Source organism: Falco rusticolus, chromosome 2, assembly GCF_015220075.1.
Source record: "Falco rusticolus isolate bFalRus1 chromosome 2, bFalRus1.pri, whole genome shotgun sequence".
NCBI lineage: Eukaryota > Metazoa > Chordata > Aves > Falconiformes > Falconidae > Falco > Falco rusticolus.
Genome location: NC_051188.1, coordinates 80,564,670 through 80,589,206, shown reverse-complemented (window position 1 = coordinate 80,589,206; position 24,537 = coordinate 80,564,670). Strand labels below are relative to the sequence as shown.

At 40.0% G+C, this 24,537-nt stretch overlaps 2 protein-coding genes across 4 annotated transcripts in view; both read right to left on the bottom strand.

Moving 5' to 3' along the window:
* Nucleotides 1-2,310: 2,310 nt before the first annotated feature.
* On the bottom strand, nt 2,311-21,618 carry PWP2 (PWP2 small subunit processome component). Its single transcript, XM_037376722.1, has 21 exons — nt 21,515-21,618; nt 21,308-21,420; nt 20,447-20,541; nt 19,962-20,061; nt 18,823-18,966; nt 18,242-18,377; nt 17,508-17,728; nt 15,720-15,863; nt 14,830-14,900; nt 13,993-14,129; nt 12,724-12,872; nt 11,927-12,074; nt 10,582-10,732; nt 10,054-10,234; nt 8,935-9,082; nt 7,728-7,836; nt 7,193-7,258; nt 6,611-6,829; nt 4,191-4,341; nt 3,056-3,130; nt 2,311-2,886 (listed from the first exon to the last, which is right to left on the bottom strand). The coding sequence occupies exons 1-21, from the start codon at nt 21,530-21,532 to the stop codon at nt 2,727-2,729; spliced, it is 2,736 nt and encodes a 911-aa protein (XP_037232619.1). The 5' UTR covers nt 21,533-21,618; the 3' UTR covers nt 2,311-2,726.
* A 658-nt stretch (nt 21,619-22,276) lies between these two features.
* The window catches only part of TRAPPC10 (trafficking protein particle complex 10), a 44,350-nt gene continuing 42,089 nt past the window's right edge, over nt 22,277-24,537 (bottom strand). For all 3 annotated transcript variants that reach the window (XM_037376719.1, XM_037376720.1, XM_037376721.1), the window contains one exon: nt 22,277-24,344. In XM_037376719.1, coding sequence (XP_037232616.1) covers nt 24,106-24,344 — 239 coding nt within the window. In that variant the 3' untranslated portion in view covers nt 22,277-24,105. The remainder of the gene's footprint in view (nt 24,345-24,537) is intronic.

The following is a 24,537-nucleotide window of genomic DNA, read 5'->3' as shown; positions in this document are numbered from 1 at the left end:
GCGCCGGCGCCCCCTGGAGGCGGGGAGGCCCCTTCCCTAACCGCACTTGGTAGTAGTAACAGTAGCAGTTAAAAAAACCCAAACAAACAAACAAACAAAAAAAAAGTAAAACGCCCACGTCGATAAACCCTGGGTGCTCGCTCTGAAGGCAGGCCCAGCAGCACCAGGGGCCTTTCAGCACGGGAGGCGCACACCGGTGCAAGGGCAGCAGAAGGGTCCTGAGGTCCCTGTAACAACAGCTTCAACCAACCCACACACAGGGCAGTGCCACTTCTTTCCTTCTAGGACCTCGTGACAGAGCGTATTGCTTTCAACTGAGAAGGAAAAAAGAAACAATAAACAGTGCCAAGTTTCATCACTGGTAAATTTCTTCCCCCGTTTGTTGTTTTTTTTTTTTCTCCTCCTCTCCTTTATTAAGGAAACCAAGCTACGTATGGGAAAGACAGTCCTGTTGAAACGCATTTGGGCATCAACACCTGATCCCAAGATGCCGGTTTGCAGACACTGTCTGGGCCTGCAGGAAGGCAGGGATGCGGAGCTGCCTCTCGGATCACACAGGCCATTGCCAGGGTCACATTCTGCCGACAAGCACTGTGATCAAGCCAGAATTTGGACCTATCACACTTAAAACCCGATACTTAATTTTCATTACTCTCCCTACAAGTATGGAAGGGCACACTGGAAAATTGTATTGGCTTTCATAAAATTTGTCTTGATTACCTAAAAGCTTACTATAGCTCAAGCAAAATGACTAATGCAAGTAGAACAGAGCCTTATCTCATATACAGGAACTGGTGCTCCACTACCCTCGGTCTGGTCTCCTCTCAAGGCTCCTGCACTTTCTAAAACACTTCTGTGAAGTTTTTGTCTTCAGAAACATTTTGAACACAAAGAATAAAAATAACATGTTTCTAAGCTGTTGTTCTAAAAGGCCACAGTTTCTCTATATTCTGTGTTTTGGAATACAGTAAACCCAAGAGACAAACACAAATTCAGAGGTCAAGTTAGCCAACTTCATAAAACAGCACAACCCCTACTTTCTAGACTACAAGGCTACTGCTGCAACAATTCCAGAATGATTACAGCCTGTCTGCTGTAGGTCATATACTTCAGGAAAATATGGTCTTTCAAAAGGCATGCAAAGATGACACATCTATGAAAAACAGTAAAATGGATTAAAAATGGATTTAAAAGTAACAATTATACTATAGGTTAGATAACATGATTGTGTTTTTCATGTTTGCTTCAGCACTTCAGTTTTACAAGTATCCCAAGATGGATTTTTGCCTTCTTCCTGCACTACTACTTCCCTACCCAGCTATGCCTCCTCCTTCCACCCAGGGGAAGGAAGCCTGCTTTCGACCACGGTAGGAGGAGGCAGCAGAGGGGTGAAGAATGACGAGCAATTCCAAATCCCATCACAGTACCACCGACCATCTTCCACAAGCATCACTCCAACCCAGCCGTACCTTCACACCTCTGAGACACTGAAACATTGGCATGACCTTACCGTTGGCATGGTAAGGGGGAACCAGCAACTGAAGATATTTTTAAACATTTTACTGTAAATAGAACATAGCAAAGTGATTTGCTTTTCTTAAGTAGCAAGTGCATCTTTATATACTGAAACTCTACAAACTAACTGTATGTGTTTGTCATATATTTGGGACTTATTTTTTTCTTCAGCAGTTTTTAGTTTTTCATCTTCATACCTCTCCTCTATTCCAAAAGTGGAAAGTAAACAGAAAACAAATCCAGAAAAACAGAACATGCTGGGGAAAAAAATTCTAGCTCATTGTTATTATACACATTGCAGTATCTTCACTAACAAAGCCCTTACATAACATGTGGCTTGGAAGTATTACAAGCACAGATACAGTTCTTTGTATTCAGGACCTCACTGTCGTTACCAGCCAATTCTCACACCAATTCACAAGAAACAACGAAATCAAGTTTCAGATTTTAATATGTTAATAAACATTTTTAAAAAAACAAGACAAGAAAGGGCTTTTGTCAGAAAAAGAAACATCTGTAACATATCCTCTTACAGTTTAAGTTACATTATTGAGTTGGTAATTTCCAAACAAATTTTTACTACAGTATCTCCAGATCATTAACTAACCTCTGCAAAAGTTGTACAGCCCAGTATTTGTTGCTATGGGTGTACCATCCTCATAAACTTCATCAGGTTTGGAAGTTACAGAACGAAGAAAACAGTGTTCCAGTAATATGTATGTATTAAAACCAAGTAAAACAACATTGAAAGTCAGTTGAAAGCAGTATGTAGACCTCCAATTTACAATTATTTAAAAAAAAAAAAAAAGGGGGTGGGGGGGAAGTCTTTAAGTATGACAAGACTGCATTACAAAACTCATAATAGTTAATCTATGTACAATGCATTTTTAATACAGAATGCACTTCTTCAAGCCATACTCCTAACTTCACTGATACAAGAAAACTTTTTTTTCTTACTTGAAATCAGGAATAATAAAAAAAAGAAATCAATTAATCAAAAAACCAATGCTGTCAAGTTGTGGCCAAAGGGTACACCAAACACACCATGGATGGCACTTTGTCTACCCTACATTTCCCTCACTAACTCACATGTAACCCCATCCACACTGTTAAGAAGAGCTAAATTACGCCACTATGAGGGCCACTCGTTCTCAGTGAATACCACTGCTTAAAATTACTGTCTTGGGTTCTCTCCCTCTCACAAAGAGTAACTAAGAACTAAAATTGTCTTTACGAACTTCTTGCATAAGAAAATCACTGTCAGAATCCAAGTCTTCTTCATCTGCTGATGTTTCTTCCGCCAGACGTTTCATGCCCCGCTGTTGCGAAATGGCCAATGCATATTTAATATTGTAGATATTCCATTCACAGCTGTAAAAATAGACAAGAACATGTCAGAAACAAGATTCCATTTTCCTCCTAAAATAAAAACACCTCTAAAAGAGCACCACTTCAGAAGTTCTAATACCACACTATCATCCCCCACATTACACTTTTGTACAGGGTTTTGATTTCAACTTTTAAATATAGTGATACATACAGTTTTGAAACATCTTCAAAATGACGTTGGATGCTTTTCTGAAGGAACTGAATCACAGGGAGCAGCTTCACTGACCTTGAATGGAGAAAACAGGCAGTTTGCAGTGCCATTTGTATTTTCATGTGGAAATCTAAAACTTTTCTATGCTTTCAACATTTTTATGTTACCATTTCAACACAAATGTTTCAAGATAATACTAAATAAACAAAAGCTCTTTGCTTTTGACTTTGCCCTCAATGATTATACCCAATACAAGTAGTATCTCACCGGAAATAAATTTTTTCTAATGTTCACACTGCAACTCAAAATACTAATTCTGCTTGCTGCTGTGATGACGGTTCCTTCCAGGAACTACAAAACTTTCTGAACAAGGAAGACTTTGTCTTAAATCACTCTCTTCTACTTCAACAGCCAACAAAAGGAGAGAATTTGTTCTAGTCGTATCAGTAACTGAAACATCAATACCCACGCTGAAGCAAGAGTTACATGATACACTTTTTAACCTGCAGGACTCCTTTTTGGATTACTTGCATTTTGCCCATTTTAAATTTCTAAATTTGCCTGTTTGTGTTTCCCATAGTCTATAAACTCTGTACTATGGGTGAGCTGAATGTAATTCACAGACCAGGCCCAGGTAGTTGAAAAGAACTATGTAGGAAAACAGAGTACTAACAAGATAAGAACGCATACTATAATCACAAGTCTATAAAAATGCAGTCAGTACCTGCACATTCTTTTTCAGTTGTATTTTAATACGCACAATTGTTTAAAAAGACAATTGCCAAAATCCTACCATCACTCTTGAAATCTTTATGCATTTATAGGCTAAGCATGCTATGCAAAGTTTTACCTGTAACATTTGAAAAATGCTTTTGCACTTTATCCTCACCAATCCTACTATGCATTCCAAGTCTATCATAGGCACCTGTCAGAACCACAGAATCACTTAGGTTGCAAAAGACCTGTAAGACCATCGAGTCCAAACTGTAACTTTTACTGTTAGTAAAGTAGTTGTAAAAATTAAGTAGTTTTAGTTATTGTATACACATTATATAGAATGTCAGTAAATGTTAAGTAAAAACTTTAAACTGACAGGTAAATAAATTTTAAAATGCTGACTTTCACAGGGTCTCACCTTGTTTTCAGTTTCTGTCCATGCAGCATGAGCAACTTATGAGCCCAAGTAAGATAGAATTCTAAATGACAAGATATCTCAAAAGCAGAGGCCAGGAACTCCAATACTTTCTCCACGTACAGGTCTGGGAGCGATGAGCAAACAACATCAACTGTGCAAAAAAGGAAAAAAGCCCATAGACACAAGAGCTGAATTATTATGTGGAATAACATAAAAGAGACCACAGGAAAGCATAAGGGGAAGAAGAAAGCACTATCTTGGCAACTATTTGGTATTTAATACTGTATATTTTGGGGTACACTACCATAGTCTCTCAGGGGACAAGTCTTTCCTCTTTGAGCCTTCCAATCACTACTGTATTTAAAAAGCAAGAACCTAACTGCACACCCCCACCTCAAGTTCTCCCTTCCTAACAGAATACTCTCCCTACCAGCTCTTCTTCTGAACTTTTACTTTCACCCTTTACTCCTCTTTTTGTGTGACTAGACTTCACTGAAATCTTGTTGCTTCTGACTTTACATTAATTTATCTAAGAAAAGATAGCCAAGTCACCTGCTCACAGAGGAAGTGTCTAAATGCTGTTAACAATCGCACAGCACAAAGAAGCATAATTTATAAGCATTCAAAATAACCTCACATGTAACTATGATGACCTCATTATATATAATCCTCTCTCAAAAATAACCAACTCCTATTCTCTGCAGTCACCCCAACTGGCCTATGTAACATTCAACTGTGAAAAAAAGATTTTCACTTTTAAAGAAACAGGCACACATTCATTCTGTTAGCAGCAGGTTACAACGCTTGACATTTCCATGCCTCATCCTCTGCTTCTGAGGTTTTGGTGCCTGCCTACTTACCCAGTCCTGCCTGTACACGGAGTTTTGGTTAACATCAGTAAAAGAAAACTAAGTGTTGCCAGACAGAGGCAAACACCGTTATGCAACCTAGGTATGCAAAAGATGACTCACTCTGACATGCATAATTATCAGGCTTGCTGCCTAGAGAATAAAGAAAGAAAATCCTCCAAAGGACCTTTTATGTTTTACAAATGAAACACTGGAAGGAAATTATGTCCTTTCACTGCGGTAACAGTGAGGTAAAGCTAAGAAAATACACTTTAAAGTTACTATGACAGAACTGTTAATGGAGTTACAAAGTTAAGTAGAATACACTACTGGAAGATTATTTTTAAGGTCGTGTCTACCATAAATAGCTAATGAATGTGAACACTGCTTATCAAAATGATGAAAAGGGTGCTAGAGAATGACTTCAGTAAATGTTCTCCAAAGCTAAGTGACATCTTAGCTGTTCCTTTTGTTTCGGTCGTCACAATTATGAAAGCAGTTCTGTCTTGTCAGAAAGAGCTTGGACTAACTAATAATGATTGGTTTGTGTGAACACAGCCCTCTATAAGGGCCACATTCACGTTCATTTACAGGGATGAATTTAACACTATAAACTAAAGGAACAAAACTTCTAAGAGCTGACAGTTACAAAGTGGCTTCAAATTTTTGCAGTCCAAAGCAAGACTAATTTAGAGCAGCTGGCACACAGCTTTACCCAGTTGAGTACAGACCATTTCCAAGGATGGAGACGCCACTGAGTCCCTTGTCAACCCGCTGCAGTATTTGACTACCCCCAACATAATACTATTGGTTTTAATATCTAGTTGGAATTTCCCGTGTTGCCTCTCGTTGTATCCTTGTGCAACTCCAAGTCTGGTTCTGCATTCTTTCTAACATTCACTTAGGCACTTGAAGACAGTAAAAATATTCCCCACCTCTTTAAAGACTGAACAAACCCAGCTCTCTTAAGCTGCTCCTCAGCTGTCATGCACTTTGGCCCTCCAATCATTCTCCAAGCCCTCCACCAGATGCTTCAGAGTATCAATGCCTGTCTTTCCTGTTGAGCCCAAAACTAGTCACAGTACTCCTGACACGGTCTCACAGATGCTCAACAAAGAAGACTAACCACTTTCCTCAAATTGCTGACTACATACTTGATAGTACAGCCCAGCATCAGTTAACTGCCTTCATCACAAGGCACACTGCTAACTCATGTTAAACTTTCTGTGCACCTCTAGAACATCAGCTGCTTCTGAGAACTGGCATCCAAAAACTTTACCTGTATATCCAGACCTAATTAAATTCCACGTTCGGAAGTCACTAGATGAGCATGCAGTAGACTGGTAAAATTAAAACATAAGCCAACACTAAGAAGTCTAGTTTTTTTTACAAAAAAACCATCCCCTCCTCTTTAGTCTCTTCACCTACAGTAGAAAGTCCTTAAATGTCAACATTATCCTCCTCAACCCACACCTCCAAAAGCTAAACTCCACCCTTTACGCCTCAACTTACTTGTCATACACACCTCTGCTTATAGCTAGCTCAGCCAAATTTCATGGAAGATCCACTCACCTTCGTTGCTAGGTACAGCCTCCATGACCTCCTGAATTAATTTCTTTTCGTTCAGCTTGAAGGCCATGATGATAGCCATAGTGTATTCCTTCTGATGCAGTGTTTTGTGTATATTGCTGGGTGTAATATCAATATCCAGCTCAAAAGGATCAAAAATTAGCCCAGAGTCCAGTGAATAAATAAGAAGACCCTCTGTGGTGGTGGCTGCCCAGCTTCGTCCTAGAAGAGAATAACAGTATTTAAGAGCAAAGCTGAGTTTTCTAGGATGGAAACAGAAAAGTAATGTTATACAGATGACTCCTCATTGTTTACAAGAAGTGGTTAAGACCAAAAGCCATGCATCATTTATCAACCTGTCAGCAATAACAATGCTTGTAAAAATACTAGCTGAAAGTGATGCACACTTGAGGTTTCCTAGTTACCCACTATAAAGGAAACTAGATTACAAACCTAGTAGCACCATGTAACATCTGGAGAGACCATCTCCAAGGCATCTGTACTTCATTATTACACCTCCAATGCTCTACTCTTTTGCTTTTTATATGGAATAAAAAAAATCCTACATTAATTGTCAATACTCACCTGTAGGAGAGAATCGCAGGCAAGTCACTCTTATTTCTGGTTTAAAGTGTCGATAACTCATGTCACCTAAAAGAGAAGTTCAGTGGTAATTTCATATATTCACCAAAAGTTCACGGTCTAGTTATCAACTCTAACTATGCTGTTATTATTATACTGAAAAATAATGCTGACCATGCCAAAACCTGGCAGAGTTAAAGACAGGGTTAAGTAAGGGACAGCTCATGTCCAAGAGATCCTATAGTTAAAGTGGTGGGACTGAATTTTGCTCTTTGAAAATTCAATCAGGACTGCTGGGTTCCACAGCCAGGAGACCACAGTACCTCCCTGTTTCCTGTTGCTTCTACCACGCAAAAGGATCCACCCCTACATCAGCTGAACACTTGTGTAACAGAACCCTGTGGCTACAGAACATTCAGGCAATGCTAACTTTAAAACTGAGCTGAACAATTCAAACCCTTCTTATCTGGAATTGACTCGAAGTCAAAGGTTTTGGTCCACACAACTGGTAACAAGACAGCAAAGCCAAAAGCTGTACCTCTTTTTACTCCGGGAAGAGGAATGGCAACATCATCTTCACCTCCAGCCCCTTCATCAATCAGAGCCATGCTGCCAAATTCAGTCATTTTTCTCCGATCCAAGTACTCCTAGAAAAACATGTAAGTTCCATTCACTGCACTGAATCTTCTCTCAAACCTCTGAAAATTCTCCATAACATTCTGGAGTTATCTAGTGATTAGTTCCTTGCACTTTCTTCCAAAAGCTTCTCCAAAATCATGGAGAAAACTGACAATTTCACAACAGCAGGCAACAGTGTCCAACCACAGATGAGAATCAGGCTGCCTCAGAACAGCACAGCTCAATTTAGACTGTGGTTTCACATTATCATGACGTTGCTCTACTTGATAGATGCACTGTTTCCTCAGATACCCACTCCTCCTCCCCTTCAGGTTCCATAGCTGCACTGTGCTAATGTAAGGGCTGTGCAGCCAGACAGCTACACAAACCATGTTTTACAGACCTCCCTGCCCCCCATTTCTACACACCCATCCCCTCCAGGATTCTTCCATCTGGCTCACTTCTACTATCCTCTTTTAAGCCACATGTTGAGCTACACTAGCACAACAGAGGGCAGCAGAGAAATGAAGGCTGCTTCCCAAACCACTGTTGTCAAAGAAATATACTTGGAACCACAGTCAAATACAGCCTGACATGAACGCTGGTACAATCATCCTTTCAGGTGAGGGGATGTTAAAAAGGGGTTACTGGAATTTTTTCCTTCTGATGCTTTTCACTGTTTACTTTAAAAGGAATTTAATTTTGCATTTGGCAATATTCAGAAACCCGTGATTCTAAAGGTCAGTGATGTTCTGTGTCTGCAATAAAATCCTTCACTTCTTTGCTAACACAAGCAACTGACACCCAGGGAAAGTTAGCTCAGTACACAATATTGGTAATTTAAATTTTCAATTTTAAGTTAAGTGCCAACTGACTTAACCATGTATAGGAGTTCTTCTGCTCATTCAACACAAACACACCACAGCCTGGCAAGACTAGTTAGCTGAGAATCAGGAATTAATTTTGTTTTCTGAGAAGTACTTACTTACCCCTTTCCTGCACAAAACCAAGAAAATGAAACTGCTTAACGAAACATTCATGAATCCTGCTTAACGATATGTTATACCAAACCCAAAGTCTTACAGGGGTGGGGGAATGAAAAAAACCTGACTCCTGTGGTCACATACCTCCATTGCGTCTAAAGAAAAGTTGCATGAGATTTCAAATTTTTTCATAAGAATCTGTTCCTTGACATTATATATACAGACAAATTTTGACAATCCACCTGCCAGAATAGACTGACCATCTGCCGAGTAACACAGAGTAGTAAAAGATCTAGTAATAAAAAAAGAGGAAGCAGTTAATTTCACCACCACATCCAAGCTAAAAGACATGACTACAGCATAAGGACACAGAAGAAAAACCATTCCATGGAGAAAGAGGAGAACTTCATTCACACAACATGTATTTAACACACAAAACCATTTACCACAAATACTTGGGGCTTTACTATCAATCACAAACAGTTTAGAACTTCAACAGCTTTTTGAAGTACTTCCATACTTCTGATTCTGAGTTGCAGTTCCAGGAATGAGCTCTCAACTACACCCTACAAAACGCTAAGGATGGTCAGAAGAGCTAGAGAAAAAACAAAGTCATGGCATGTTTCAAAGAGCCGGTTGACAGCTCACCACCAAAAAACCACTTTTTTTCCAAAAAGTCATTGTTTCCTTTTTTCATTTTGTTCGGAGAGGTAGCAATATGAAAAAAAAAAAAAGGGCTCAAGGGAAAAAGAGAAGAATGAAACACATGACTTTACACTTGACATTACACTTTTTGACAGGACACAAATTCAACTTGCCTTTAAACATTACTTCACATGCATAGTAACATGAAATAAAACCCACAGCATATTTAGATTTTTTTAAAAAAATGTCACAGTTTCTACACACTAATAGTTACATACTAGTACTTACACAACAAGATAACCACCTAAAAACCTGTCACATTCAGCAAATGAACAACTTGTCATGAGAAGCTTACTATTATGCTGGCAACTCAAACCTATAACTGACAACAAGAATACAAGCTCAGAATGATGCTGATCAGTGGGTTAACACAGCAAGAGACAAAAAGAATCCTTCCAGATATCAAGTCAGGCAGTCTTTTAAATTCCAGCATCAAGATCACAGCACTTGAACAGCAGACACACTCTGAAACCTTCATGTAAAAAACAAAATATAAAGAAACAATTCCAAAGCAAGCCAGTGTGGCACCCTCTTTTCACTGCAATCTCATTCACTTACTTTCCCTTGGCTGCTTGTTTGGCAGTTATTTTATCAAGCTCCTTCCTCCCCATCTGAAGATCATGCCTTCCCTCAATTGAGCCAGTTTGTACTGCATTTTCATGATCCCAAAATGTTATCTGTCCATTCAAAGCAGCAACTGCAAGCTCCTTGCCATCAGGACGGAAAGCAACAACAAGAACTGAAAAGAATTTAATTAACGGTTAAATATGCAGTCAGATATGTTTTCAAAGAAAATACCCTCTACTTTTCTAGGATCTCATCTCAACTACCAAAAGAAGCTTAAGAGTAACAAGTACCTGCTTTTTCTCTGGACAGCATACAAGTTTTTAGCTAATTATAAAGCTAGAGCTAGTATTAAATAAAAAAAAGATTTCTTACACTGTTAATCAAGTACTACAGGACTACCTCAACTTTCAGTTTTCATTACCAAGAATGAGTGAGTCTGTATTTGACATGTTCTGTTGTTCATTCTTGAAATATAATTGATAATATTTTTATATTTGATGTAAGATGAAATGAAGTTACCATCTGAGTTCAGTATTAGCGTCTCCTTAGTTCTCCAGCTGTCTAACATGTCCCATAACTTGACAGTTTTATCCCAAGAGGCACTAGCTAGAACACACTTCATGGGGTTAAAGGACAAACTGCTGATGGGGCCCTCATGACCTGATAAGACCTAATAAAAGAAGAAAAGATAACATGGAATTAGGTGAAAAAACCTGAAATTCATGTAATCTGCATTCAGTAAACTCTACATACAGCAATGAAACCATGCCTAACTTGTCCACACATGCCTGAGGTGACTTTTGGACATTTGGCATGATACATACCAGCGATGTCAACTTTTAATTTTCAGAAGTTTTAAAGCATTTCACAGAAGTACTACGGCTGCATAGGCATCTGCAACCACTCCTATGCATACAGAGCCTCTTTAGAGACCATGACTTAGGAAAACTGCGCTCCCCCCTACCCCAGCTTATCAGAACAATCAGACCAACTGTGAAAAAGCACAGAAAGAATTCAAGATGTCCTGCAGCTGAAAACATTTAAGGAAAAATGCTTATAAAAACAGTGAATAAGAGTAATACAGATTCTTACGGCATGGAGCTCCTTCTCCTCTCAAAATAAATCAAGGAAAGTAACTGCACTCAAGTATACTCTGAGTTACTATAGTGATGTATATTCAATAGCTATGCCAAATTATATACATGAATTGCTGAGTTCATCTACTTGTACAAGATGCACAATAATGCTTAAAAATTAAACAGCAAATGACTTTGATTTGCTCAGAAGTACTGGGTCCCTCTTTTATTACGTTCATGCTGAAAATAAATCATTTCAAAATAGCAGCAAGATGGTGGCGATTTAACTTAATATTCTCACTTTACACAATAAAAACCTTCTACATAATCATGCCCCTGCTCTGCTCCAGCAAAACTGTCCACAAAATCTCTATCAATCTTAAAGCATGTACAATTTCTTCATTGCCTGCAGAAAATATGTAGAAAAGAACATCTCTGAACAACTACAGCCAGCATGAAAGACTCTCATACGCTCATATGACAGCTCGGCACTGTTGCTATAACTTCACCAGCCAGAAAGAGCTCATCACTCAAAAATTCTATAAACTATTTCCCACACAAATCCAGGATAGCCTCCATAAAATAAATAAAAAATTGCTGAGAGTTACATAGTGTCACTCTGGTTCTTGAATATAAATATAACAGAAAAATATAAACACAAAACCAAACAAAACCCCTAGAAATAAAACCCCACACGTTCTGTTAAAACCCTCCAACTAATCCCAAAGTTACTTAGTAACGTCATGATCTACATTAAATTCAAGTCCTCTGATATTGTAAGTCCTTACATCTAGCAGCCTCCCACTCTGCATTGACCAGATGAATATTTCGAAGGAATCCTGGGAACCAGCTGACACAATCTCTCCACTGGAATCCACAGCTAAACAAGAGAACTGACTTGGTCGTGGAGATGTAAAGGTACGGAAATTGCGGTATCTGTTGTAAATACAAAAATAAATTATGAAGACATCTTAGGTAAATTTAAACACGTTTTACAAATATATTTGTAAATAAAAATAAAAAAGGATTTCATTATACTTGTAAAGTCTTTTAAGCTACCTATAGAAAAAATATTCTTTGTATAAAATTAGATGCAATGCCTCAGCATGATTCCAAGATTCAAAAAAGGTATCAACAACTCTGCAGAAGTAACAGCCAAAACCACTCAAACAGAAGTGCTTTCTTCTATTACATAGCATATGTGCGTTCTTTAGGAAACGTGGGCTTGTTTACATATCCTGTTCTGTATGCAGTTATATGACAATGGCTCAACCAATAAAACCATGGCAAACTTTGTTAGCTACCTTCTCCCCATTTGAGTAGAGCCAAACAATAACCTTACTGGATTTCCAGCCTCTCTGGGAAAAGTTCTTACAGAATTTTCTTCACAGGAACTGGATGGAGTGACAGGAATCCTTATGACTTATCTCAATTTGAATGAAAGGCTGAATCAAAAAATGAATAAAGCAGCACTCACATTTGTGCAAATGGAAACAAGCAATCAGCAGTCTGCTGTGATTTTCACACAGTTGGGGTGTGAAAGCTGAAGACTAAATGAGACACAAAAGCTTTTATAAGGAGTCACCTGTGTAAATCGAAGGCACGCACTGTTCCATCTAGGGAAGCACTCAGAATGACATAACCATTGGAAGTAAAAGTTACAGCAGTTATACCACTAGTATGTTCTGTAAAAGTGACAAAACAAAAGCTGCTTGAAGTGTTCCACACTTTCACCTGCAAAAGACAAGAAAAGACTTCTTAGAATCTCCATCATCAATTCAGACAGAAAGGGTATGGCAGCAAAATAGCAAAGAAAAGTTGACCTACAACTCTGCAACAGTATAAAGGAGTTTAGCAAGGAATTCTGTGAAAGTGAGGCAAACAGGCCACAGCTTATCATTAAACCCCTAAAGATACATATACAACATGAAAATCTAACTGGAGATTGACAAAAAGATCTTGAAGTTAATTTTCAAGGAAAGCTATAGCACTTGGGGAGCATTTTGGGCTACAAAGATTTGTGGTGTCTATGGATAGGACAAGTATCAAATTCAAAACCAACTGTGAAGCCATTCCAGAAGTTACAATTGAGATGATATATCAATATTCTCCCTGCCAACCAAAAATGTTATGCATTTAGCTATCAGAAGTTTAAGACTTCTGGGATTTGGTCAGTTTGGGCAGAAACCATGAAGTGGCAAGTCTTTTCCTGACATTCAGTTCTGGTAGGAAATACAATACTATCTTTGTCCCATTTACGTGCCGAGATTGTGGGATTACTCTACAAAACATCTTTACAAAAAGGGTACCTGTACATGTAGTTCATCATTTCAATACAAGTCATCCATGAGAAGCTAATTTTTCTTTTAAATAATAAGCTTCTGCAATGGCACATTTCAGAAAAATCTGTTTAGTAGGAGTTGTACTTTTATAAATAATGTGAAATTAATTTCACATAAAAACCAATTACTAAAGGGGTATGAATATGGGTGACTGAAGTTCTCTCAACCTGAAAGGTCATGGAACCACCACAAGCATACATAAATTAACATTTGATGAATTAGACCTTTTTGTGTTTATGGTGACTGCATCGATAATAATTAAAAAATCATCTGCTAAAAAGCGTAAGTGATGCAATTTGCAAAGGATACCAGTAATAATAAATCAAAATATATACGCTCTAAAGAGAAAATTCAAAACATTTAGGAAAAGTGAAGACAAAAAACTATTAGTCTATATTAAGAAAAAAAATGTATCAGGTACAGTAATGGTTTTGTACATAAAATGAAAATCCAAGCTGCTTACTATGCCATTAAGACTTAAGTTCACATTTCAGTAATACTGCCTTACTCACTTTCCCATCCTCCCCTCCAGTTACTATGTACTGTCCATCTGGAGAATACGCTAATGAAACCATGCTGTTGAAATGTCCCTGCTGCTTCAGCACGTAGGACTCACTCTGCCATTCCCACACCAGGAGCTGACCCAAACCTGTAAATGCAGAAGTATTAATCAGTATTTTGAATACAATAATCCTGCAAATGCAAGCCAGAAAAGACCTAACTGCAAGCACCATAAAAATCCAAAAATGTTGATGCAGACAGGTTGCACTACACATCTATCGATCTTAATAAAAGCCCTTTCCCTTTAAGTTCAAGGCAACTTTCCTCAACAACCAGGTGCTGTTACTTGGATTAACATTCTGAGTATTACAACAGCAATGTTATCGACCAGCTGATAAATGAGATGGAAAGAAAAGCAGGGCTGCATATAGAAGTTGAATCTTGGTTACCATGCAAATCATTATTGGATCGAGTGGGAATGCTGGAACATCCAGGCAGCTTTGTAAAATGGCACACGCAACAAGTGGCAAAGGAAGAGACTGGACCCAGAATGAAAGTATATTATAAAGTGCAAGGGATATGGGCTTTATCCTAATTCTGCTAAGTTTTCATATATGAAACATACTTTTTCCTTTGTCAACAAAATATTTTCCTAAATCACAAGAATTTTGTAAGGATAAATTAATAAAGGATACTTGCATTACTATATTTAGACACTAGAGAGATGAGACTATAAATTATTAACAAAACTTTAACATTTGGGGTCAAGACTAGTAAGAGGATTTGGGGCTTGCATGCCCACAACATTCCTAATTTTTCCATGAAACAGACAAAAAAAAATTACAAACCTGAACATCCAAAGGCAATCCAGTCCCCCGTACAGTTGATAGAAACAGAAGCTATCCTTTGGTCTGAAATACTGAAGAGAATTACCCAATAAACAAACTCGCTTTTTCACGCATTGTGTGATAAAACTTCAAATCTAGGGTTTATTACCTCTGTTCAAGCAAGTTCTTTGATTACTGAACTTCTGTATCACTGTAACATCACAAGTTGCAGACAAATTCTTTCCTTTATTATACTTAGAATCATGAAACAGACAATACAGCCTTATTCAGAATGAAGACAACATATCTATATCTCAAAGATATACTTGATAGCAAAGAATAAAACCCCCTACATTCAAGAAAAAAAAAATATTTCTTCTGTACAGGGAAATGATGCATTCCTTCACTAGCATCATACAGGGATGGAAAAGAACTATGGGTTTATTTTTTAACTTAGAGACAATTTACAGATAATTTTACACAATTTTTTTCCAGGTATTTTCTCAATTTTCTATAAAGTAACTGAAAACAAAGTCCACTGCACAGTGTTGAAGAAATCTAAGGCCCACAACTAACTGCTCAGAAGTTCTTCATTCAGATCTCACTTTTCCATAATAAGCTGTGGAATGGAGTTGTATGGTATTTATTACAAAAGTCTAACTATGATTCTGCCTTTACAGATACTAAATAGATACTCATGTTTTAAGATTTTCATGCTTTGATTGTAACAGTTGGACTTGATGATCACAAAGGTCTTTTCCAACCTAAGTAATTCTACAATTCTTCATCCTTCACTACTAAACATGGTATGTTCTTAGTCAAACAAACAAGACACCTCCCCCCAAAAATGTACACACGCCCCACACACACCCCAAATCAAACCAAGTAACAATGACAACCCCATACCTCACCTCAAGGAGTGGATCAGATTGAAATCCGGAAGCTCATGGAGGTGAAAGATTCCAGAGGCAAAACCAGTGACTAAAAGGTGTGTCTTCTTGTGATAGGCTGCACATGTCAGGTTATTAAAATCTCCCTCTTTATTGAAAAAATACCTGGTATCAAAGAAATAAGAAAGAAGGAAAGCAAATGTGACAGAGAAGTATGTTGTTAGAGCTGCATTTCAGTATAGGTCAAGTATTTTGATCAAGGTATCCTACAATAAAACTAAAAAGCAGTAGTTCCAGGAACTCCTAAAGATACACATACTTGACATAGCCAATGGAAGCTAACTCTCTTCTGCTCAATGTGTACAGCTTCTACAGTAATCTCATTATCAGAAGTGACATCTGATCACATGCAATAAAAGGACCAAAAGTTAACCTCAGAGGAACAGCACTGTGCATTTCCTTTCCATCATCTAATACCAGTATGGATGGCTCTCATGAATTCACTGGCTATCCCTCTGCATGTGGTCCTTTTACAAAATAAGGAATTGAAGCAATAGTTGTAAATACTGTACGTCTAGTGAAGACGGTCTTCTCGGTTTCTCTGTAGCTCTAGCTCTCACAGGAATTAAACAGGTAAGCACCACATGACAAATAAAAGAGCATCTAACATTATCCAACAGTTGTACACTCCAAATACCTCCAGTATGGAAGTGATGTTCACTAAGGCTAATTCCAACCTAGGGTGGGGTAGGGTGCGCTATGTCTCCTTCACAGTCAGAGACTGAGCACAGAAACCTGATGTTCGGTGTCCCAGTCGGCCCCTACATGCATCCCATCTCTCCCTCCCTCCACTGACAAGAGATTGCCTAAAAACGTTATCCTTCTTCACGCAAAGCTAAATGTTGTGACCATCCTGAAGCTGGATTATACTTTATAAGTCACATCCTAGTCTCAAGAGGAGCAGCTGAGGGAACTGGGATTGTTTAGTCTGGAGGAAATGCAGGGGGCTTCCTACTGCTCTCTACAACTAACTGAAAGGAGGCTGTAGGCAGGTGGGGGTAGGTCTCTCCTCCCAGGTAACTAGCTACAGGACAAGAGGAAATGTCCTCAAGTTATGCCAGGAGAGGTTTAATTGGATATTAGGAAAAATTTCTTCACTGAAAGGGTGGTCGAGCACTGGAACAGGTTGCCCAGGGAGGCAGTGGAATCAGCATTCCTGGAGGTGTTTAAAAAACGCATAGATGCAGTGCTTAGGGACATGGTTTAGTGGTGGACTTGGCAGTCCTGGGTTAATAGTTAGATGATTTCAAAGGTCTTTTCCAACCAAAATGATTCTATGAATCTATGATCTCCTTTGATGTGGAGAAATAGGGAGATCCTTCAGGAAGGCATCTTCAAGTAGTTCACCAAAGAAGCTGATGAGCTACCTTTACCAAATGTTGCTGTTACTTCTTGAAGTCAATCAATCTCTTCCTGCAAGAGCTCAAAGCCTCTAGACTTAAAATGACACTGTACAAAAATCTCATTACACTTTCTGAGTTTCAAACAACATGTACATCCTAAGTTGGTATTTCTTATACATTAAAATTACACTGAGTTGTTACGCTGAAGGTGAAGGGTATTGACCACCTGTCAAGGTAAAACAAATGTGTTCTCTACTGAAACTATTTAAAATGGGATCTATAGTAAATTATTACATCCTGGGCAAAGTTTTATACTGCTTTGAATGAGTGACAAAGGGTGAAAAAAGCCCAATATAGTAAATCCCCGTAACAACTCTTGTCCTTGGAAAACTTAAAAATCACTTACTTGGCAACGCGTGAATATTTAACCTTCTCTCTAGTCTCTTGTTCATTTGGATTGGCCTTTCCATGAATTTCTTCACCCTTCGGCTCTTCGAGAAACTCTTCATCATCTTTTGCTGCATTTTTTTCCCTACCTGCATCTTTAGGGGGTATGGGCTTCAGACCATCAAGCTCTGTATCACACTGCCACACACAGAGAGCTGCATCCTGGCTAATTGTGTACAGCTAGAATACAAACACACAAACATTAGGTAACGCCTGTGTTTCATACTCTGCTGTCTTGTTATGAATAGAATTACAGAAGGATTATCAAGTCAAATATTAGGATAATGCATTACTTAGTCCTCCAGAATTCAAGGTGCTTTGATCTGGAAAATTCATTTGCAAATTTTCACTTGAGAACTGGTGATTTACTTCACTTGCTCTCAAATAGTTTTTTAAAAGACCAAAAGCAATTTGATTACCAGTTAGTATTATACCTAATTAATTTTTTTATATTTTAAACTGTAAATTTATTGGAAAGCAATTTTAAGTAACTTACTCTCCTTCTAAAGCTTACTTCTTCATGGAATTGTAAACTCCACAGAGTTTACAGCAGAGAAGTTGAGAGACATGTTACTCAGGTATTTTTTAAATTCTGAGATATACTCAGAACAGTCAGCATCCTTATCTGTAGATAAGATTCTGCTTCAACTATTTTAATATTAAAATTCAAAAATGTTGTATGATTATACATACATCTAGACTGTCCTCTTCAAAAAAGCAGGCTACTATTACATCCTTATGCCCTCCAAGTGAGTAGTAGATCAAGTTTGCCCATCGTTCTGCTCCAAACACCCATGTAGACATGTCCTTGCTCCCTACTGCAAAACATCTACAAAAGAAAATGCAATTTCAATTAGAAAACTACTTTGCAAAACTCTTCACTGGGCGGAAAGCATTCTGAGCAGGAAGATACCAGTCACTACTTCAAAAGTGATTTTACACACACAGGAGTTGTAAACTGAGGTTGGCAACTCTAGCAAAGGTAGATGAGATTAAATACATACAAAAGGCCAGGCATGCTCACACACCTAAGATATGTTGCTTTTATGGATCATTAGGCATTTTCAAGCAAGAATCTATTGCTGATCCCCAGTATATGCATATTTTATACTTTTTAGTCTGACTAATGCTTCTTTTTAATTCAAGATAGAATGAGAAACAAAAGAGCCAAAAAGAACTTGTAAAGCTAGTACAATACTTTAGAGGAAAGATGGACTGTAACATGCATACAAATATTAACAACATGAGCAGGTACATAGTGCTTAACAACTCACTTGGAATCATCAGTCCAGTCAATACAAGTTGTTTCATCATAGGGACCGTAGTAAGTTTTGTCCAGGACAAATGCATTAAATTCTCGTTTCCTCCCAGGAGCATGGTACATAAGAGCAACATTGTCTTTTGTAATCACAAATTTCCTGTCATACATGGGGAAAAAGCATAACTGCACATAAAGCTGTTAAAGCAAACAATTGTTGAGTACAAGACTGCAATACAACAAAACAATGTTAACAGGTTTCTACGTTACTCATATATACATTAATAAATATGGATTGCCTTCAAATGAAAAACCAAAAATCATTTGCATATTGATAGTATCCCCCAACATAACGCATTGTAAGACAGAAAAACTTCAGTAAAAATCACTTATGTTGAATAATGAAATATTTATTTCTAATACCCATGAAGGAAGGAAAAGTTCAAACAATCAAAACAAGATATTCTATTTCAACCTCTCTTCACCTCCATATATTGGCCACTTTCAGAAACACAAAGATTCTGCACCCGTTACACATATTCTTTTATCTGGTCCTGTTGCCATTATAATTCCCTAACCCAGAACTGCGATTCCAACTTTCAAGCAAAAGCTCATTCAAGATCACTTTAAGTCAATCCAACTGAGGAATGCTGCTAAAAGGGGAACTTTTCCTCTCATCTTCGTAACCCTTCTAACATTAACACCACCTCACTTTGTATCTGTGACCATGCAGTTAAAATATAAGGGACGTGAAAAGCAGCACTTGATTCAGAGAATTGCCTTTCAGTAGTACACTTGTCTTAGACTAAACCAAGTCAGCAGTGAAACTCTGTACTGCCACAACTGCCATCACGCAATACTGTGGTTCCAATTGTTCCCCCCTTAAGAACAGATGATTCGCAGCACATCTGTTTCCAACAGTACCACCACAGACAGCATCTGTGACAGGCAATTTTCCTGCTGGTATCTGTTTCCAAGGCTTTGCTTTTTCTTGCCCTCTCAACTTTACAGATAAAGTGACCCTGATCAGTTCAAAATCTCCCCTATTTCATCAACAGGTATCATCCCCAGATTGGTCAGAATGGCTTCATAACTACAACTAGTTTATGGGGTAGTTTCTGTTGTTTTGTTCTAAAGCATACACACTTTACTTACTTGCCATCAGGGGAAAAGCTGACACTGTGAACTGGCTTGTGAAAATGAAAGTGATGTATCACACATTTCCCAATCAAACTGACAAGCAAGGCAGCTCCCTCTGTAAGGGCAGAAAAAGAAGGATCATGGAAATAGCCGAGTTCCCAAAGAAACCATTATGCCTAGCAAGCTTAGTTTCTTTCCTTAAATGGGAGGGAGGGCACACAGAAGTACTTCCTCAGAAACTTTTTTTCAAGATAGCGTGCTTATTAAGAATAAAAATACAATCAAACTTACAAGTCACTACCTAAAATCTCTAGGTAAGTTATTTTTCAGTTCTGTAGATAAACGTATCTTCCCCAGAAATTCTTAACATAATTTTTAAAGCAGAGCAATCCTAATTTGCATTAAGGTTGAATACGTAGCAATACAGACTTTCCCCTCTTAAGGTTGTATTTTTTTATTTCATTCTTTTATAAAACAAAATGCCTCCTTTCTGAAAGTACCTTCATCTATCAGAATGGCCAGTCTTCCATCTGGAGAGAGCCCCACGCAGACAATATTAAGCCGTGTTGCCAATGGCAATGTCTCACACTTATTACTGCAAGAAAAAGATGAAACAGTAAACTAGGTACAAGGGTGTAAAAACAACAATCATCCTTGGTATCAATGAAATATGGCTTGATACCTATGTTAGAGCCACAGAATCAACTTAGATGCAGAAATCCCACAATTTCTTTAGCTGTCACAATCCCATAAACACCTACTATGTAAGAGATGGGCTCCCGACCAGAATACCGGCATCCCGAACATCAATCACGATTCTGGCCTACCAGGAAAGGCAGACGATATTCTAGGCTTTGCCATACAGAAGAGGGAGTACAAGGCAGAAGCACACACGGAAACCTTACGACTAAATAAAAAAAATTTCCCCCTTTGTTTCCAAAACACGCCCTTACATACTTGCGCTGTTCTCCCCACAGACCTACGTACAGAAAATCCGCGCCGCGCACCACCTCGACAGTTTTTCTCCCAACTCCTAGCGCTGAACCAGAACCTTTCCAGGCCGTTTCAAAAGGCAAACCAACGTTCTAGCGAGCCCCGGCCGCCGCCGGCTGAAGGCCCGCCCGTGCCACGGGCGCCGTTCCCCGCCCCCACGCACGGCGGACGCGCGGCCCCGGCTGCCGCCATGCCGCCCCGCCGCCCCCGGCCCGAGCCCCGCGGCCTCCCGCAAGCTCTACGCCCGCCCCCTCAAAACACCGTGCTGGCAGCACCGGGCCTGCCCCGCCCCGGCAGGCGCCAGCGCAGCGCTAGGCCGGCGGCCTGAGGCGGGCCGAGGGGCGAAGCAGACGCCAGGTCCCGCTTACTTCTTCAGGTCGAAGACAGAGATCCTGTTCCCGACGGGGCTGACGAGGGCGCTGCCGTCGCGGGTGAAGCTGAGGTTCCCGCGGCGGTACACGGTGCCCAGCAGGCCGGAGAACTGCGGGGGAGGCAGGGAAGAAGAGGAGGCGGTCAGAGGAGCGGGGCAGAGGGGCCCGTCCCACCCGGGCGGACGGCCGCCGCCGGGCACTCACCCGATACGCGAACTTCATGGCGGCGGCCCCGCGTGAGGACCGCGTGGAGCGGCCGGCGGCAGCGCAGAAGCGGGGACGGGGCGGTGCCGCGCAGGCGCCCGGTGCGGCGGCAGCTTCCCGCCAGGGGCGCGGCGGGCGGGGCGCGGCGCGGCGGGCGGGGCGCGGCGGGGGGGGCGGGGCGCGGCGGGGGGGGCGGGGCGCGGGGGGGGGGCGGGGCGCGGCGGGGGGGGCGGGGCGCGGCGCGGCGGGGCGGGGCGGCCGCGTCCCCGGCAGCGGCCCCGCCCCGCCCCGCGAGGCAGAGGTGGGGGGAGGTGCCGCCCGAAAGGCGGGCCCCGCGGCGGAGCCCGTGCGGCGGTACCGGTGTCCCCGCCTCCGCACACGGTGCGTGGCACGGAGCGCGCGGCTCCCCGGCCTCCGCTGCCAGAGCCGTGGTCGCTTCTCCAGCCGGCCTCGTCCCTCCCCTCAGGACAGCGCGGCCGGGCCCGCGGCTCGCCCGGGGGAGCCGAGGCGGGGGCGGGAGCTCAGGCCGGAGCCCGGCCCCGAGCGGCAGCAGCGAGCCCGGCAGGCGGGCACCTCTTTTCCAGAAAGCGGCAGCCCCCCCCAGACACCCCAGAACCACGCTTCAGCTCGCTATTCCGGCTCTGTCCCCTCGTTTAAGCTTAGAAGACACTGTTCTGTGAAAGCAGCTCTGTCTAGAATAGATGAAACAGTCGCTCCTTCAAACAAAAGAAAAACGGCCCAGTCACAGCAGCAGAGCAGTTGTTTTCTTTTTAAAACATGTATATTTAGAACTGTAACGCTTACAATTTCATTAAACAATCTTAGTACAATGTGTTTAACAGTATATTACAGAACAATGTGAAAAATGATTTAATAGCCAACCATGAAAATGGAATTAATTATAATACCTGCAGTGTCAAAGTCACTAACTTGTTACCTTTTCCAGTCAAAGAATCCCAGCAGTCATTCGCGCTAAATGATGCTTTGGGTTTTATCCAGAATAAAATGGTATGATTTCCACAGAGAAAGGGCATTCCTTCACAGAAAGAAGATGCATAACAAGAACATTTTCAGCTACCAGGTCTACTTTATACATCTACTTAGACATAACTTTTTTTAAAATAATTGTTAAAAAAAAAAAAAAAGTTTAGACCAGTGCAGGGTGCCTATTCTTTTTTCAACTTAATTGCGATTCTTTTTGGAAAGAGGGTTTGGTTTTTTTCTTCCCCTTTATAATTTAGCAGAACCTGAGTATAGAAAAAAAAAAACAAACCAACAATGAACTTGTCTAATGAGCAGTTCCTCACTTAAGTTTTACTGACAAGTAGTTGATACAGGACAGTTTTCTTCTGTGGAGTCTGTTGACAACGCACCATTATAGATCTGCAATTAGAAAAGGTCATTCTCACATTAAATGCACAAGTTTCAATATCAGAAGCAGGACGTCAGAAGGAGTTGTAATTTTTCCAGTCACAGGTGGATTTGCAACATTCACAAAAATTACACTTTTTTTTTTTTTACATTTTTCATATTTACATTTCAGATATAAATAATGAAATTCTTTAAGTTACATGTTTTAGCTTTGCTTCACAATTATTCTACATCTGCAAGCTTTCCTATATCAAACCAACCTCTTTCTTCCATCATGAATGCGGAAGTCTGGCCTCTAATCAGTAATAATTACCCTAAGCCTTTATGATGAAAGGTTGACTGTTCAAGTATCGCATCATATTGAAATTTTTGCCCCAATTTAAAAATTGGGGCAGCAAACCAAGCCACTTAGAAATGGTAATAAAAGAAATTAATCTGGGAACTTAATAAGCCAAATAATTTATTATTAAATTCTATCAATATCTTTCTTTGGTAAGAACTATGCAAGAGGATGACCCAACCCCTACCCCACAAAAAAAATCATATAATATGTGACATCACAGTGTCTACTCTGTGAAGGAGAAAGCCTCAGAAAATTAAGGAATTTTGTTCAGTTAAGATTGTTCATAGCAGTAGCTCTTCCATGCATCTAAATATGCAAACAATGGAAGTTTAATATTAAATTGCAATGGCAGGAATTAACAATGATAAAACAAACCCCCCACAAACAACAGAAAAACAACTATTACACCAGTGGATGTGTTGTATGCTTTGCTGTGTTTCTGGCACATGTGTGGAAAAGCCTGTAAATTATTACATAAAAATCCAAAATTTGGATAATTATATCATCCAAATCTAAATTCTAAAATATGTAGGAAGCATGAAACAAATCTCTCGGCTGCCAGACGAAACTAAAGAAGTGGTCCAAATATCTGGATTTTTTGTTTTTGTTGCCCTGTGTTGTGATGCAGGATGTGACTGAAAGGAGAAAACCCAGTAGCTTACACAAAACATACTAAAGTGGCAATATAAACTAGCTGACACAAGCTTCACTGTACATTTAAATTGATACAATTGTCTGGTGCTTCCATGGCCGGTACATGTTCAGTGCCATAGGTCTCCTTAGAGTTAGAATGTTACAACAAAGACTAATCAGGTCATAATCCTTTAAAGTGCTTTTATATCCAGTTTCTAAAGGGTTTTGTTTTCGTGCCAAGCTGTCACGTGATATTGACTTCCAGAACATGGTCGTCCTTGCTGGGAATGACAAGTATTTGCATACCCGTGCTGCAGTTGAAGACCTGACCAGATGAAAAGGATTGCAGACGGGGCATTGGCAAACCTTTGTGTTCCCCGCTAGCTGCAGAATGCAAGCTACCTCTGCTCCTTATGCTGCTGCTGTCAGCTTGATCATCCACATTCTTGTCCACAGACAGGTTATCATTTTCAATCCAGCTATCTGTTTAAAAGAAAAACCCACAAGTTTTATTCTATGGAGTGACTAAACAACTTCAAAATTATTTCAGAGCTCAGACGCACAGTCAGCTTACCATATGTTAACAGTGACTGATCATCTCTGCTGAGGTAACAGTCTGTGCACGCTTTTGGGCAGCAGCAGATGTAACAAAGTGAATTATAATGGTTTCTAAGGA